The following is an 18,331-nucleotide window of genomic DNA, read 5'->3' as shown; positions in this document are numbered from 1 at the left end:
TGTGTTGGCAAGTGCCACTGACACTTGCCAGTACCCGGATCGTAAGTCTAAAGATGAGAAGAATTCGGCGCCTTGGAAGCAGTCTAGCGCGTCGTCAATACGAGGTAGTGGATAAACGTACTTGCGGGTGATCTTATTGAGTAGCCGGTAGTCCACGCAAAAGCGACTTGTGCCATCTTTCTTTTTGACCAGAACTGCAGCAGAAGCCCAGGGACTGTGCGAAGGTTGTATGACGCCGCGTTGTAGCATGTCTTCAACTTGCTCAGTGATGACGCTACGCTCCGTGGCGGATACACGATACGGCCTGTGGCGTCAAGGGGCATGGTTGCGGGTGTCGATGTGATGGACAACATTGGAAGTACGGCCTAAGCGAGGTTTTTGTAGGTCGAATGACGTGCGAAAGCGGTCTAGGAGATCGACGATCTGGGCGTGCTGGCTTGGAGTGAGGTTGCGATCAATATACCGGGCAAATGTTGGGCCCTACAGCGGCGTGGGAGGAGAAACTTGAAGGGCCAGAGCATCAACCGGAGCCGAAGCCGGTTCGTCAGGCACATAGTAAAGGAAGCTTGCTTCGATTTCTTCAGCATAACCAAGACACTCATCACGGAGCAGGCTAGCAGGACAAGGAAACAGGTTCGATACATGCGCTGGAACCTTGACGAATCGAAAGAAGGGCAAAAGGCAGCAAGAAGGGAGGACGTGAGCAACAAGCTTAGACGGCGTGAAAAGAACTGTGGAGTCGGAAAACCCAACGCAGGAAACGGGTACAAGTGCGGCAGAGTATGGAGGAATCTCGGGGTCGGAGGTGACGAACACACGATCGGAAGCGTCATCATTATCTTCAAAAACGGTGTGGCCGAATGGCGACAGCGTGAGTTCAGCACGGCCACAATCTATCCCGGCATGATGAGAGGACAGAAAGTACCATCCTAAAATCATGGCATGGGAACAGCGAGGCACAACAAGGACCTCAACATGGTATAAAGTGCCGCTTATAACAACACGCACGTTACACTTCCCTAAGGGTTCAGTCGGCGCAGCGCTTGCTGTAAGTAATGAAGTGGCAGAATATGACGTCGCGACTTTTCTAAGGTTAAGACGTTTCTAAGGTTAAGAGGTTTCTAAGGTTATGTCTTCTGCATAAACTTCAAGGACGTTCGCAGGAAATAAATGAGGTCTTGAGGAGTTCGTTGAGATCTCAGTTCTTGCCTCAGGAACTACGGTCTTTAGCTTTCCTCTCGGATAGCTTCAGGGCGACGGATAAGGGCGACAGAGAACTCTGAGCCCTTCGAAGCGTCGCCTCCTGCTTCCCGAACCTTCAATACCCGTCGGTCTCCGTCTCCCGTCAGACAGAAGTGGAAGGGGTCGGAGAGTGGAGCCCGTTGCCTTGTGCCCTCGGAGACTCCGAAGGGTACTATCTGCGACGGCGGCAAAGCCGTGCTAACCGCCTAGGTCGGCCGCATGAATAACATAGGCCGGTTGTCATGGGTGCGCCATGGATTGAGAACAGCGGGTGGAGACTGATGGAAATATTGGCGAGGTGGGCGCACGGGCTGCTGTGACGGCCAATATCTGCTTGTAGGTGCATATGTTGCAGCCGCTTGCGGAGGTGAGGGAAAGGCGCTGGCAAGTCTGGGTTGAATAGCTGCAGACGGAGGCCTTGGATTCGCGACAACGGCAGCGTACATAAGTGGAACAGGCGTAGAAGGCAGTTGATGAGCAAGTGGTACGGCGTTAGCGACTTCTTGTTTCGTCTGACGGAGATCGGGAAACAAGGGCGACTCTGCACTGGACTGACTGGCAGACGAGACAAATTGCTTGATTTGGTCGAACATTGCTGAATTGCAAGGAGTAGCACTGACACCATCACTCAGAGCTGAAAGCGGAACGTCCGGAGCGAGAGCGCGGCGCGTAGAAAGCCGTTCTTTGAGCAGCTCCTCATAGCTCTGGCAAAGGGTTATGAGGTTGTTGGCCATCTGAGTATTCTTTGCCTAGAGCATTTGGAAGGCGTCATCTTCTATCCATTTCAATATGTTCTTGACCTTGTCACCTTGGGTCATATCTGGGTTGATACGCCGGCAAATGTCAACTACACCTTCAGTGTAGCTTGTAAAAGTTTCGCCCTTTTGCTGGGCACGACAGCGAAGCTGTTGCTCAGCCCGACCTCCGCGCACAGAAGGGCGACCGAAGACTTCTTGAAGTGTCGTTCTAAATGCTGTCCAGGTGGAAAAGTCAGCTTCATGGTTGCGGAACCAAAGATGGGCGACCGCGGAAAGGTAGAATTGTACGTAACCAAGCTTGTCAGCTTCAGTCCATTTGTTGCGGGAACTCACTAGGTTGTAAGATGACAGCCAGTCATCTACGTCATGATCGTCAGTGCCATTGAATATGGGAGGATCCCATTGGTGTGGCGCACCAGCACAGACTACCGGAGGCGGGGCCTGGGGTGGATCGCTAAGACTAGTTTCCTCAAGCATGGACATGTGACAGGGATCATCCGGCTTCGGAGTTCCAGGGTTGCAAAAAGTCCAGCACCTTCCACCAAATGTCGTGAAACACTTTGGGCGGTAGGCGTTCGCGACTAGAACGATAGAGCAGCGAAAGGTAGGAGAGCAGATCGAACACCGAAACAAGGTTTGTCTCTCTCGTCGCCGTTCTCTCTCTCTCATAGCCACAGCCCCACTGCTCCTCAGTTTACATTACAATGTATGAAGTAGTAGTTCTGCGGAAATCCGTAAGGTGGAGAGAAGTAATGAATAAAGGGAAAATCAGACGTCCACCCGTTTGTAGCAATTGCTACAAAGGAAACCCATACGGGTTCCTCGAAAGAAAAACCTCATAGCTGAAGAAAAATTCGCCCGGGACTCGAACCCGGGACCACGGCCTTTCCGGGGCAGCCGCTCTACCATCTGAGCTAACCAGGCTGCTAGCAGATGGCAGGGCGAAGTCGAATTTGTCGACGACATGAGGCAAAGGCAAGAGTTTGCTTTCACGATCGTCAAAGTGGCAAGCTTATTCGAATGAAACCGACATTATTCTTGTATATTTTATTTCAGTTCCTTCAGACAGAAGATAAAATATATATGTACTACAGAAGCTATTCCCGTCAAATAAGCGGCGGCGATCCAAGATGTATCTACATCAACCACATAAGACTTTTGAATGCGACGACTATTAGTTTCGGAGAGTTTTTTCGAAAGTCTGACGGAAGGTGAGTAACCATCTACCACAAGCCCCGATCAAATGGAAATAAAAACTTAAGTGCTTGACAAATTTATGCTGATTTTCTGCTAAAAAACTTTATTTGGGCGTTGTACAGTGTGTAATTTTTTTTTTCTGTACACTAATGTGTTAAGCAATACGCACTATCTCTGCGGAAAGCGGCCGGTAATTTAAGGATGCATTGCTGTCGTGAAGTAGTGTAGGGGACAAGTATACAATGCACATATGTGCCATTTCTACGTAATTATTCACAACTTCGGCAAGTACGGCGCATTATAGTGCGTTTGCGTTAAATATTGCGCGTATTGATGACAAAACGCGGTAAGTCACGACTTTAATGTGCATTGCACGCACATAAGATTTATTTAGCGACTACAGTGAGAGGGCACCGAGGCCCTTAATTTCCGACAACTAATATATCGCCAGACGTCCCCAGACATGGATGCTTTCTGGAGCGAATGCTTTGAGAGAATCATCGTTACACGGTAAAGAGTCGTACAAGGGCTGTACTTTTTTTCACAATTTCGACGGGGTGCGGCCTGTACACGGGAGTGAGCCTGTTGGTGGAAATGGTGGCGACGCAACCGGCGACTAGGGCGTATCCCCGAATGCACCATTGCATTAAAGGTCAACGCGTAGCTCTCGCCATCTAGTAGGGACACGGGGAATGGCGCAGCACGCGAAAATTCGCCGGCGTGCGGGCGTCGCATCGGGGCACCGAACACATTGCTTCTCCCATCGATTTTGTTTTCCAAATTTCGGGCTGCCAAGGTGGGCGTGCGGTCCTTACGCGAATCTGTGGGGGTAATTAGGTTGCCCCAGACACCGATCCTGGTCGAGAGCTTTTGTGAAGGTTATTTCTAAGTCGTCAGCGAAACATGCATTACTCACCATTTTGTACGCGCGATGCGTGTTGTAGCTCGAATCTCGAATCAAGACGCGAACACCTGACTTCCCTGGAATGGGCAATGAAGAATGTGGACAACAAAAATTTATATATGTTGATCTACAGGGTTAGATCGAAGGCTGATCGAGGGCTTCGTGTCCATGGTGAAAGTCAAGAACTCTTGCATTACCGTCGCCCCGTAATCCATGCCAAGCAGGCCACACTGGGACCTCACTCAGGCGGCGTTCCCCGATGCTAAAATTGGCAGTGGCACTTACGAAAGATATGGGACGCGGCGAGTCTCGTGGCCAGCCACCACAAGCTAGCTGTGCGGCTCCAAAACGCTTTCTGGTCCGAGAAGCTGGTTGAGAGGCCGTTTTCCTAGGGCGGAATGGAGTCGGCAGAAGTAGGGAAGCGAGAAGTTAGGGAGCATTCAGGGGTTTCGTTGGCGGCATGTATTTGTGGTTTTAGAAGTGCACGTCAGGCGGTCCATGTGGGAGTACCAAAAAAAACACAAACATACATAAGATGCTAGAGTGACTGTAGTAGCGTAGCAGCAATGCGTCGATCAATTTCGAATGAGTTAGGATGGCGACAAGGAGTCTGGGGTGCAATGTATGGGCTAACTGGAAGGCATTGGCATGGTGTTTCAAGGGACGTTAGCCCCAGTAGCTTAACGTAGGTGTCGTTAGGCGGTATACAGAAATGGCGATAGCCTGTGTGGCTGAGGCACCGAAAAAGTATTAGCCCCGAGAACGACCTTGAGGGGCGGTGCGAGCGCCGCTCGCGTGAGGTCAGGGCACGGACTCGCGTCTGTCGTCTGCTGCAGTTCGGGCGGTGTCTGAACGCCTTCTGCAGTGTTTCCGTTTGTTCGCTCTCGTTCCCAATGCTTGTATACTTATGACTGGCTTCTCAGATATATATATTACGATGTCTTCGTTCGCGAAAAGGTAATCAAGGAGCTTATTTCAGAGACATTACATTTCTCAAAGACAACGCTATAGTGCCACCCTAGGGAGCTCATACCAGCCCATTACGGGTTTTTCATACGCAGATCTTCACTTTCCAGTGGTAGCTCACGTGGATAATAAAAGCATAGACGCAAATGCGCAGCACATAAGAATAGTCAAGATTCCATACCCACCATGGCGCAATATGCGTGTCACAAATAAACGCTGACTATATATAACTTCTACAACATTAACTTGTTTTTAACCCGCTAAAACATGTTTGCTCACGACGAATAGTTCACGGTATAGTATAGAATTTTCCTATTTCTTCATAGAAACCCTCCGTAGTTACACGAGGACTTAACTACCACTGCAGTTTAGATTCGGCCAGAACCACTTGCGTTTTTAACTGGTTCTCAAAATTAGGCCGTTCTTCACCGGTTAAATTTAAGTGGCGGTAACTTGAAGCAAAGCTGATTGAAGTTTACAGCTGTTTGTAGCACACAGAAAAGAATGTACCAATATTTATTCACTTTCCGTCCTACACATTCAACTCACTTGAGCAATTTACTGGTGCTTCTTGCTTGAGAAACAGATATGATGAATCTGTTTGGAGAACTGACACAGGCTGCTCGTCAAATATTTCAGTGAAATATGCCTTTTGGACCGGTTCGCTGCAGCCAGCAGGAAGCCGACGGCCCATTCATTAGTAGTATCATTGTTGCCCATTGGAGGTCAAATGTTCACGGGAGACTTGCGGTGTCTTCTTTAAGAGGCGGGTACGCAAGGTTTTCTGTTAGGCACTGACGAAGCAAATAGTTTTCAGTCTGTGTAATTAAACAACGCAGGATCGAGACATGTTGAGGCAGAATGTGTTTGCATTTTCCATTTCAACGCAGCCTAAGCTGCGCTGTAGTGCCTCGAGTATGATATAGGCATTGTAATTGGAGCTGTAAAGCGCTACTTCATAGTTTCAATTCGAAGTTGTAGTGAACTGCTGGGCTTCGCGAACAATGTGCGCCTCGCCATAACGACAGTCGGTTGCTTCCGTTGCGGGAGGGGTGTGTCATATCGTCGATAAAAGCTACTGAGGGTCACTATGACACATTTCATCGCTTGCATTTGATTGCTTCTCGATCTTAAACACGAAATTTTCTTTTATGTGATTGCTGTTATGGTATTCGTGAAGTATATATCTACTATGCACGATGCGCCGTCGTATTAACAGCCAATGCGTTTCTGGGTGCCTATTTCAGAGAACGGTGAAAGTAGTGCCAAACCTTTTTACACAAATTGCGCGCCTATCTCTTCCATTTAGGCCTTAATAAAGTTGCAACATTTGATTAAATCTCACCAGAGTGCTAAGAATTATGATGAAAGCTTCGCTGGGCAGTGTCCCTCTAACAATTTTAATGTTAACACCAAATATCAAGGTATTTCTTCCAAGGAAAATGCTGCATCTCATACTTAAGTAATAAGGGAATGTGAAGTGTTTAGAGGTGCATCATAAATAACTTCGCGTGTTGAACTTGCAGACGTTATTTTTAAGGAAAATTTATGTACAGACAGGGTGCCTATATGCATTGCAAGACCAGTAGACCCCTTCAGCACTACATAGCTTGCGATATCCAAGTCGCAAATTTTCATGACCCATGCGGTTTCAATGAAGGAACTGCGGTCCACGAATGGCAACAGAAGTAATCCGAAATAACCTCCTGTAAGTACGGCTCAAGGCGCCAATACTTCAAGCACGCACCAAGAAAACGAGCGCGTGCGGCAGCCGAGCGAGCCGGAGCAAGCGGCGTCCTTGCCGTGACGTCATTCGCGAGAGGGCGCCACTCCAAATTCTCGCCGCTAATACTGGCGTCTGAGACTTTGGAATAAGTTGGTGAGGGTAATTAAGAAAATATATAACAAAAACAGACAAAACAAAGAAAGGGAGGGAACCGAAACCGGCATAACAAATATGAGAGTGAAGTGTGCAGAAGCGGACGGGGGCCGGTGTAATTGGGAAAAGGGGCTCGTACAGTGGATATAAACGTAAAAAACATGAAAGTGTATATTAAGTTCAGCAGTAGGCGGGAAAACAATTTTTGAAGTGGAGGAATACGTGAAGTTAAGAATGAAGGTTAGTTGGTGGCATAATGTGTTTCGTGCCTTGGTTGATGATATGAGAATTTCAGATTTAAGTTACCGCTTTTAAAGATTCTAAGTTCCCACGTGCCAAATTAATTCCCGTCGGTTGTAGGAAATTAAACTTGTGTATGAGGTATAATTCCGTATATTTCCTTTCGCGAGGTGAACGGAAATTTGTTTGTTATATATAGAGCCTTGCTTCGTCGAATATATGATCATGTTCTATAAAGTGGCTGGCTGCTGCTTTAAGTAAATTATGTTTTGTATCCGCGCGGTGGCCGTTGCGTCTTGTACGTATTTGTTGTCCAGTTTCACCTATGTATCGTTTGCTACAAGCGGCACATTCGAGACAGTAGACTACGTTGCTTCATGCGCAGGTGAAACCTGAAGTTACCGTGTGTAATTCGACCCTGTACTTTTTACTGTAGTAGCAGATTGAACATGTGTGCATGCAGAGGGCCTGGGGTGGCCACAGGGGCTGGCTCGCAACTTCGCCTTCGTCCTTAGCTTGGCATTCACAAGAATATGTTTAAAATTAGCGTTCAGTCTGTAGGCTAATCTGGGCGGGTCGAGAAAAACCTACCAAGTTCCAGGATGCTGGTGAGAATTGGGTAGTATTTGCTGAGGATGTTCACGTTTGGGAGAACGTTTGAGAATTTAGTAGTAAGAAGAGGCGTTGTTGTTCTTGTGATTCTTCGGCGGGGCTTGAGGACCTCGGCTCGATCAAATTTGGTTGCTACGGTGTAGGCTTTTTGAAGGCCACTGTTTGGGTGGCTCCAGTTTGATAGGGTTTCTTTGAGGTAATCGAGTCTATCTATGTAATCTTGGTTTTCAATGCAGATGCGGCGTAGTCGTGTGGCTTGGCCTTTAAAGATGCCTTGTTTGGAATGTCTGGGATGGTGGCTCGTACATTCTAGGTACTGTTCTTTGTCCAAATATTTCGTGTACAGGGTTTCTTTTAGCACCCCATTGTCAACGTATATTGTTGTGTCTAGAAAGTTTATGCGCTCGCTTGTAGATTCTGGTGTGAATGTTATTGCTGGATGAAAAGAGTTTAGAAATGCTTAATATTTATCTAGAGTGTCTTGACCATGACTCCTTATTAGGAATATGTCGTCTATGTATTGTAGGTCTGTGTGGGGCTTGTCAGTGCAGCGCGATAGGAAATCTGTTTCTAGAATACCCATAAATATGTTCGAGTAGGTTGGTGCAAAAGGCGTATCAATGCCTGTACCATGTATCTCTAGGTAGCAACTCTCCTAAAATTCCAAGTATTTATGTGTTATGACTAATTCAAGAAGAGGCAAGTAGACTTCGGTAGAGTATTGTGCATTGGTGTTTAGACAGCGTTCGTTTTATCGAATATAAACCATCGGAAACTGGAATGTTGGTGTACAGGGACATGACGTCTAGTGCTGCAAGAATTATGTTGTGGGGTAATGTGACTTTAGTATTAATGTCCTCCATAATTGTCAGCAGATGGGGCGTATTTTGTACAAATGACGGAAGTCCTTTTGACAAGTCACCAAGGAAGTAATTAAGGAATGTGGAGATGCTCTCTGTCGGGGTGTTGCTGTTTGATATAATCGACCGTCCTGGATAATAGCAGTTTATATATCAGTGGAAAGAATTTAAGAATTTGTGGAAAGAGGCAGAAGTGCCTGGCAGTTTTGTTGCTTGGTTTAAGAAATTTGTATTCTGACGGTGTTCCCCAACACGCCCCCTCTATGCCCCTCCTTTTCTTTTCTTGTTGTTTCTTTATTTAGGTGTCCCCCTTTTTTTTCTCCCATTTACTTTCTTTTCTTTTCTTCCCGCCTTCCCACTCTCTCGATCTCGTGCCCTTGTCTTGCGAATCACGCTCACAGACGTCAGGTGACAGCGCTCATTCTCTTTGAAATCTCTCCCTTTAAAACCAGCCTCCACCTACAACAACCGCACGTGATATCACTGTTGTTCTAACCCTTTAAAACTAACATGTTGAGGATGACAAGGCCGCCTTTGACGAAGATAGGCCCTCCTATCGAAGCGTTGGCCAGCCTTTTTGAGGTACCTTATCCCTGTTTATAAAGTTCCAGTAAACAGTAACGTAAAGCACTTTCATGCGCTGGGGCTGTTGGTGGAAATAGTGCATACAAGCAGTTTGAGGCTTGCACTAGAATAAGAATCATTGTCTTTTCAGGGCCGCATTCACCTTAAAAAAATGACTGGATGAGTTTTATCCTCAGCTGCCGCGACAGACAATGCCCCTCTATTCCGCCAACAAAATCCGTATTGCTGTGCACATCATCATTATCATCATCCTCATTTCATGTCCACTGCTACGACGAACACCATACGAGACGGATTACAATTCTCCTTTCTCGTGGTACTGTTCCAAGTTATCATTGAAAATTTTAAATTTCTCCACGCCACCTAATAGTCTGACTTTCTCGACTGTGATTCGTTTGCTTTGGCATTCATTCTGTAACTGTATTGTACTGTCGTTCGTCTCCCCTAGACATTACATGGTCTGTCCAGCCCCATATTTGCACTTAGTATTTAGTAGAATATCTGCTACCCCCTTTTCCTTCTAATCGACCACCGATGTATTCCGGTCTCTTAACCTATCGCCTACCATTTTTCCTTCCATCATTTATTGCGCCGTCCTTAACTACTGAATTCTGCGTTGACCTCCAAGTTTCTGCCCCAGTGGTTAGTACTGGTCGAATACAAATCGCACACTCTTTGATGCGATGAGCGTTATTTGCCTACTTGAGGTGTCTGTCTGTCTGTCTGTCTGTCTGTCTGTCTGTCTGTCTGTCTGTCTGTCTGTCTGTCTGTCTGTCTGTCTGTCTGTCTGTCTGTCTGTCTGTCTGTCTGTCTGTCTGTCTGTCTGTCTGTCTGTCTGTCTGTCTGTCTGTCTGTCTGTCTGTCTGTCTGTCTGTCTGTCTGTCTGTCTGTCTGTCTGTCTGTCTGTCTGTCTGTCTGTCTGTCTGTCTGTCTGTCTGTCTGTCTGTCTGTCTGTCTGTCTGTCTGTCTGTCTGTCTGTCTGTCTGTCTGTCTGTCTGTCTGTCTGTCTGTCTGTCTGTCTGTCTGTCTGTCTGTCTGTCTGTCTGTCTGTCTGTCTGTCTGTCTGTCTGTCTGTCTGTCTGTCTGTCTGTCTGTCTGTCTGTCTGTCTGTCTGTCTGTCTGTCTGTCTGTCTGTCTGTCTGTCTGTCTGTCTGTCTGTCTGTCTGTCCATCCGGCGCAATGCCGCAATTTGTCTAACATTTCTGGCCACCAGGCATGTGTCCGTGGTCGTGAGGCCGTCGTGGCCATTTCATCGTCTTCATTCGAGCATTAAGCTAGATAAACATCCTTCCACAGATTGAAGAGGCTGACTGCCAATGTTGAATTTTTGTACACTTGCCACGGTGCACGTATACCTTTGTCTAAACGCTACTCCTACACATTCGCGGCTAACATTTAAAATGATTTATTGCAAGTCATCCCCAGCATTTCTAAACAGAAAAATAAAGAAAAATGCCATCTGCAAAGTCGAGGTTGCAGAGGTAATCGCCGTAGATCATCATTCCCAATCCTTCCTAGTCTAATAGTTTGAATATTTTTAAGCATGCAATAAATAACATTGAAGAGACAGCGTTTTCTTACCTGGCTGCTATCTTGATCGGTATTTTTCTGCTTCTCTTCTGAAGAATAAAGTCTGCTGTGGAGTGTACTCCTTGACTGCGCAATGCTTCCACGACTGCTGGTATTCTGCTGGATGAAATACCTTTTCATAAGCTGTGGTGCCATAGAGAGATGTTGTTTGTACTCCCCAAACTTCTTAATAACCTGACTGATGACATCGATGTGATACATTTGAGAATACTTCTTGCTGAAGCCAGCCTGTTCTCTTAGTTGTACGAAATTTGGTGAAAATATTACACAATGTTAAAAAGATGGTAATAGGCCTATATTTCCTCAATTATTCAAAGCCTCCCTTGTCATAATTTTCTAAAATTGAGGCATTCTTCTAACTGTTTGGTACACTTGAAGTCGTGAAGCATTGTGTACACGTCGAAAAAAAAACAACTTAGACAGAATTAAATCATAGCTCGCCTTTATCGTATCTAAGATGGCCAAAGGTTGACGAAGAGAGAGCTTCATGGTAGAGAGAGATCTTTTACAATTTTTTATTATCATAAATTTGGCCTATGAAAAATCTTGTGCAGTTGCTTATTTTATTGAGTTTGTTGATTTTCAGACGCCTTGATAGTACACTTACACATTGCATTGTGGAATTTTCTGACCCTTGAGCACTATACTATAGTCGGCTGATTCTTTTTTCCTTTTGCCCAAAGATATATTTATTTGTTTCACATGCTGGAGCCCCACAAGGGCTATAGCAGCAGTGCGTACATATATGCCCATAAGTCATCTGTGTACGGCAAGTAAACAGTCTTGGAAGGGACCAGCCTGCTTGTATTTCTTTTGCCTTCGTTTCCCGTGCTGTGTTAACATTGTTTCCCTTTGTGCCAATTCATCACAGTAAAAACACACTGTGTCCAAAAAACGTATAAGTCCAACGGCAAACTAATCACCTTGTTTTCTAGAAAACACATTTCATGCCGCCTTTTCTCGGCTGCTTGATTTGAGTTGTGCTGAAGTTTCATGTCATTTATTGCAGCTCCCGGGTCTCCTATGTAACTGCACAGGTTTCCAAGAGGCCCTCTGCCGACAGTCCACCTGTGATCCGGGCTACACAGGGCGGTAATTATGAAAAAACTATGTACGATCACGTAACGGTGAAGAGGTCAACGCTACCAACAGTGATTTCATAATTTAGCCATGCGTAGCAAAACGAGGCATAGTTTTGGTATTTTTGACAAGTGCACTCCTGGTGGCTACTGGGGCCACTAAACATTGCTGGACTCATACAAAATACGCGTGGCAGCTTAAACTTTTCCGTTATTTGCAGGGTATGAAATTACAACCGAATATGTCCCGACATGAAAGTACAATGAGGTTTCTTACCACGCTTCCCCTTTAACGCTGTGCTTTTCATCGATTCCTCGGGCTCTCACCTGACCATGGCAGCACGGTGCTGCGACTATCTTGCGAAGTATCGCACTCAAAAACAAGTTTACTTACCTGTGCGATGGTGGAATAAAACCGTGGTGCCCCAGCACAGCAGCCCGTTGTTGTAGTAAGGCCATAATTAGCCTCATTATATTAATAAGACCACAATGTCCCGTGTACTTGCATCGTACAACAACGTACAACAACAAAACAACAACAACAAAAAAGGTTGCCCTAAAAGCGCCACACGTGTATTTCACACTGCGGCTCGTTATGTCTTGCAAGAAGTCTGGTCCCCGATTGTATAAGCTAATGCATTACGAAGTGCGCAGCAGGCCTTTGCCTTAAAGTGTTGCAGAGAGTGCAACATGCTGCCAAACTTCTTTTGCTTTTTTTTTCGAGCTAGATCGAACTCGAGGCGCGGAACGTCACATAAAATCATTTGCGGTTTCTGTGGAGCTTATCGCTTATCAGCGCTCATCGGCTACCAGCGCTGGATGCCTAGTAGTCGGCTAGCTCCGTCGTACTTCCGTTTATCGTATTTATTGGCAAAGGTCTATTGAATGCAAAGCATAAAGATACGTAAATGGGAAGCCCAAGAAGGTTTAGCAGGCGTCTCAGAACGGAAAACGTGTGAAATGTTCTGATAGACAATATGCAGAATACGGGTCGTTACAGTCGTTTTGCAGCTTTCTTTCTTCTTTTTCAACTGCGGGCAGACTAGCAGCTGCCACGTTGTTTTGCTCACCAGAAGACGGCAGGTAAACGCATCCTAAACAGAAAGCTATAGCAATTCCTACTATTCTTACTTCGTCTAGCGCTGCCTAATAATTTGCTATCTCAATCGATGATTTGCCTTTCGGGAGAAACTGGCAATATCCTATGAAGATAGACATTGTTATATCTAGCATTTACCATGCTCTAAAACATCTTGAGAGCTTTCCCTCTATATTTTTTTGCCTCAGGAACAATATGTCAATTTTTTTTAAATAACTTGAAATGTGGTGTCTTGCAGCGGCGCATTAACAAAAGGTAAACAAGGCAGGTTATGTTAATTGCCTTGTGTTAAACAACAATGTTTATCTTTACAAACAGTATTAGTTTCGCTCGAAATGCAAAGCATCGACTGGGATTGCAAATTATTAGACAGCTATACAATCGGTCTAAATACAATTTCGCTAAAACGCTTTTTAATAGAAAGAAAAGGCAGCAATAATTTTCTCGAGCAATTGTCAAAGCTAACAATAAATACAAGCAGTTTCAGTACACGTCACAAAGAAACTTGGCATATTCCGCACTCCAGAACTAAATACGGGAATCATATGCTGCACCATGCACTACCAACTCTACTTAACTCTCTTCATTAATCGCCATACTTAGTATAATTTCTATTACGTGCCCAAACTTGCCACTCATACTGTCGTTCACGTGTGTGCTTAGTGCTTTTCTTTGCGTTTTGTTCTGATGTACACGCCTTCTAAGCTGTAATTCCACAGTGACTTATTTAGTTTTGTATTTCTGTGAATGTTACCTGTAAGTGAAAAGTTATGTATGTTTTCTGCATTTGGTTGTTTTGCTCTTCCTGTTTTTCGTAACTTGTGTAACAATTACAATTTCTGCATTCATGTCAATTTTTCGCCGCTGGGCGAAAGTAACTTGGCATAAATTGTCCCATTTTTCCACACATTGCTTATATTTATATTGTTTTTCCAGTACATGTGTTTATCTTGTGTTTATGCACGCATTGCTACGCGTTGCCAAAGAAACCAATAAGGGACACAGACCTCGTCAAGCCGATTTTATTACTTTTTGTCTGTGCCCCTGTCATCCGTACGTTCTACATACACGAAATAAAGTTCAAAGTTCAAGTAAGAAACGTAGCTTTATCGGCGGTATAAACAAAACGCTGCCATAAGGAAACGCGGCAGCCACAGTGAGCGAAATGGTCTTCGTGTTGCCTCTCGCTTCAGTGCTAACCAGGCGGCGAGAACAAAGCGCGCACAAAGCTATTAGCCCTCAGCACACCTAGATTATATACCCATCACAGCTAGCTTTGAAGATATGGCTGTGCTCAGATGTGCCATACGCCGCCGCCACTGGAGTAGAACGTCTGCCCGGTGCCTAGCGCGATAGAAACCGACGCACTTCTTCCCCACCTTCCTTCATTGCCCGCGCGATAATAGAGCCACCATACTCGGCTCAGCCTAGCACGATTTAACTCCCGCACAAAGCATACGGCGCGCGGTCATGATGTCTTCGCACTTCGACTTTAAACGGAACATCAGGGCGATGCCGACGGCGGAAATGCGCCTGGAGCGACCATACAAATGCTATCGCTATCAATAACCCATATATTGTAAACGCTCCAGGCGCTTTATTTTAGCAAAGTTTTTGTTTGCCCTTATTTTTCTGTCATTTGATGAAATTGAAACAGCCTGGACACTGCGAAAACTTTTGCCTAAGCAATTGAAATGCAGCACTTGTGCAATTATTCACAGAATGATAACAGAAAGATCTATAGTAGATGAACGCCCCCATTGCAACACTCGGCGTGGACGGACTCTCATTAAGGTAATGCGTGCTTTGCTTTGATTTGCATTTATAGGGGTGCATACGCATATTTTGCACCATTGATCATTTACTCTTACCATCCCAGGAAGATGCCCAATGCTGTGCATGCAGTAGGCTGGTGTATATCTATTTGTTTTATAATTGCCTGGCGAAGCACCTCACCTGATAAGTGCGCATGACATGCATTTCCTTTAAAGGACTGAGGAGAAAGTATCGATTCGAATACTTTGATTCAACAGCTGCTTGTGCTGTTATTACTTTCAGCGACGGAAATTGTAAGCAACAACAAATTTTATTCGTATTCTGCATGCGAAACTGTTTTTATTTTGATGGATTTGGAGGAGAGTTAGAAATACACGATGTAGAATCTTCTTGCAATAGAATATTAGAAATTGTTTTATCAGGGATTGGCCATTGGATACTATGACTTCAGCGTTCATCGCATCATTATGCTTCACAACACGGTGATTCCGCCAGCCATTTCCCAGATTCTTTCAATAATGACATGCATTATGAACACATCGTAAAAAATTGTCACTCATTTTTATTAAGTGAAACAAGATAGCTAGGGCCATATTGCTTTTAACCTATCTAGTTTGAAACCACTTAATCCCACCTACCAACATCCCTAAATAGAAAGTAAACCACTGCTGTGCAAATAGTCGAAAAAGAAGACATCAGTAGCGCAAAAAAAAATATTGAGCACGCGCAAATGCCACAATAATGCGAAGTTTACCTTATAGAACTATTAAAGGACCCATGTTGGCTCTTTATTCGAAGTGATATTTTAAACAAGCACCATTCAACGGAACAGAATACTCTGTGCTGTATTCGGAATATATAAGACGGAAAACAGCTATATAAAACTTGGTTTTAAAGCTCCTGCTCGAAAGAAACGTTCTCCAAGTATCCCCTTGAGGCACTAATTATGACTCACTGTCGAGACATGCGTCAACGATACGATATTTTTTCTGTGGCATTCTAGACTCCACAGGACTGTCGTCAAGGTGGTCGGGTGACACTGTATGCACTGTGTAGTGAGTGCTCCTAATTACAGAGTAATTTGGCACGTACATATTACACGATAAGAGACGGCGCGCTTTGTTATCACCGAAAAAAAAGATTGTACCACTGGCTCAAAACGCATGCAAAATTTGTTTATTGGCTGCAAATTTTGGGGGCAAGGAAAACTTTTCATTCGCCATTAGTGTAAGAACGGGGCCCATCGAACATCCATTAAACCACGGCAGTACCTCTAGGAAAGAGATGGTGTCTCGCGACAATGCGCACTTTTAGGTAAAATGGAGCGACAATGAGTACGACGTGGGGGAAATTTAGCCTACCCTCGATGTGGAGGATTATTTCCTCCCCACCTCTAAACAAAGTTGCAGGCAAATATGTATACCATGACTGCAATAAGATGGAGAGGGTATATTGTAGGTTTTCTCTTTCTGTTGTCTTGGCACTATATATTATCTTGATACACCTTGAGGAATGTACAGCGCTCATTGCATTTATTCCTTTTCAAAATGAGCGCGGAATCAATTACGCAAAATATTCGACACGAATATAAAGCGAGGCACCTCCGGAAGTGCACAGAAATGGTTTAGTCATATTTGTACCATAAGCTTGGCTTCTAGAAAATTGGCAGTAATTTCATCTGAGTTAGTGTGCCATCACAAGCAACGAAGATCGCAGGTGAGGTTTTGTTTAGAATGAAGCGAGACGTGAAAGTCCGGAATGCACTGTGAACATGGCATCCGACCCTGGGATGTTACGTCTTGATCACTTTGATAATAAAAATAAAACGGTTTTAACCACAACAAAGCAGAAGACATCTTTATTTTGTTTGTGTCCATGTACGTGCTTGCAGCCTAATCTAACGATGCTATAAACGAAAAAAAATTTCCTTTTAACGTTCGTTATATACCAGTGGTTTACAAGAAGGGGTTTTAAAAGCTAAAATATACTTGAGCTGCCTTCGGGTCTCCCAAGGATACGCTCAATTACGTCGCACATACTCACGCGTTTGGGATAACTAGCGACGAGTACACGTAGGGTTTCAGCAATCGGCTTATCTAATGAATGCACAGCACAGACTACTTTCAAAGGAGACTAATAGGACGCAGACAAATCATATTTTACCTGCGAATTATTTACGGCATGAAAGATGCAGAAGTGCGCACTCGTTTTAAAGGCTTATTTAGGAAGATATTGCAAATTAGAGTTAAAGCCAGTCAGTGTTCAGGTCGCATTCATAAAACAATCATCCTCGGGTATTACTGGTTCCAAATTACCATCCTCAACATTGCAATGAAATAGTTTGACGCTTCGCATCCTTTTGCTACTCCATCAAAAGTCACAACAAAAATCTCGCAGACGAGGAGGCTAATCTTCTGAAATCGATAGCACCCGCCGCGGTGGCTTAGTGACTATGGTGTTGCGCTGCTAAGCACCAAGTCGCAGGATCAAATCCGGGCCGCGGAGGGCGCATTTCGATGGAGGCGAAATGCAGAATGGAGGCGTTCTCGCGTGTTTTGAGCCAGCAGTTCCGAACTCGAAGAGGCGGTCCCCGAATCTGCGCGGCGGGTCAGTTCTCGCGCAGAGCGGTGTGCTACCTCGTTCAAGTTAATGAGGCCCTCATCGGTGTGGGTGGCGACGTGCGCTGGAAACCATATGATGGCTGTGTTATCGAAGTGCTGTCGACCAGCTTTCCTTAGAATCTGGAGAGCGTCGGAGGAAATGCGCCCCCGCGCGTAGTTGCGAACTGCGGATTGTGAGTCGCTAAACACTACCTCGCAGAGGGAGTTTGTAAGCGCAAGCGCAATCGCTACCTCTTCTGCTGTTTCGTGGTATTCCGTTGCGACACTACACGCGTGCGTAAGCCTGGAGCTAACGTCTACGACTACCGCCGTGAACCGGTGTTCTCGTGTGCATTCTGCGGCGTCTACAAAGCGCGTAGTCCTCTTTCCACCAAAGGAGCGCAGCAGTGCCTTGGCACGGGCCTGGCGTCGGCCCCGATTAAATTCGGGGTGCATGTTTCGAGGTATAGGGGCGACAATCGGCGTGTCGCTGAGGTCAGGTGGAATAACCTGTTTCTGACCGTGTTGGACGTGGTAGTTGAAGCCGAGTTTCTGCAGGATGTACCGGCCCGTGGCTGTCAGAGACATGCGTTCGAGTTGAGAGGTTCTTTGCGCATCGACGATTTCCTCAAGCGTGTTGTATACCCCCAGCTGTAGCAGACGAGCAGTGCTTGTGGACTCCGGTAGGCCAAGGGCGATCTTGTAAGTCTTGCGTATAAGGGTGTTGATTTTCTCACTTTCAGTGACATTCCAGTTGTGGAAGTCAGCCACATAAGTGATGTGACTGATTGCGAAAGAGTGTATGAGGCGCATGACACTGTCCTCCTTCATGCCCGTGTGCTTGTTTGTAATGCGTTTGATCAGGCGGGTAGCCGCGGTAACGTTGCCTTCGATTTTGCGAATAGCTTCTATGTTTGACCCGTTGGCTGTTATATGCATGCCTA

General features: G+C 45.5%; 1 protein-coding gene across 6 annotated transcripts in view; it reads left to right on the top strand.

Moving 5' to 3' along the window:
* The window catches only part of LOC142584333 (uncharacterized), a 35,534-nt gene that overhangs the window by 15,234 nt on the left and 1,969 nt on the right, over positions 1-18,331 (top strand). For 2 of the 6 annotated variants that reach the window (XR_012828762.1, XM_075694484.1), the window contains exons 2-4: positions 3,057-3,211; positions 11,843-11,925; positions 15,003-15,080. Coding sequence is in view for 2 of the 6 variants with exons in the window: in XM_075694484.1 (XP_075550599.1) it covers positions 3,057-3,211; positions 11,843-11,925; positions 15,003-15,080 (316 nt within the window). In the remaining 4 variants the exon portion in view is untranslated. Of the gene's footprint in view, positions 1-3,056; positions 3,212-8,034; positions 8,112-11,842; positions 11,945-15,002; positions 15,081-18,331 lie in introns of all 6 variants that reach the window. The other 4 variants (XR_012828764.1, XR_012828763.1, XR_012828765.1 and 1 more) reach the window with 4 other exon arrangements.

Source organism: Dermacentor variabilis, chromosome 6, assembly GCF_050947875.1.
Source record: "Dermacentor variabilis isolate Ectoservices chromosome 6, ASM5094787v1, whole genome shotgun sequence".
NCBI classification, from domain to species: Eukaryota; Metazoa; Arthropoda; class Arachnida; order Ixodida; family Ixodidae; genus Dermacentor; species Dermacentor variabilis.
Note: the sequence above shows the minus strand (reverse complement) of the source record. Positions and strands in the feature narration are given on the sequence as shown.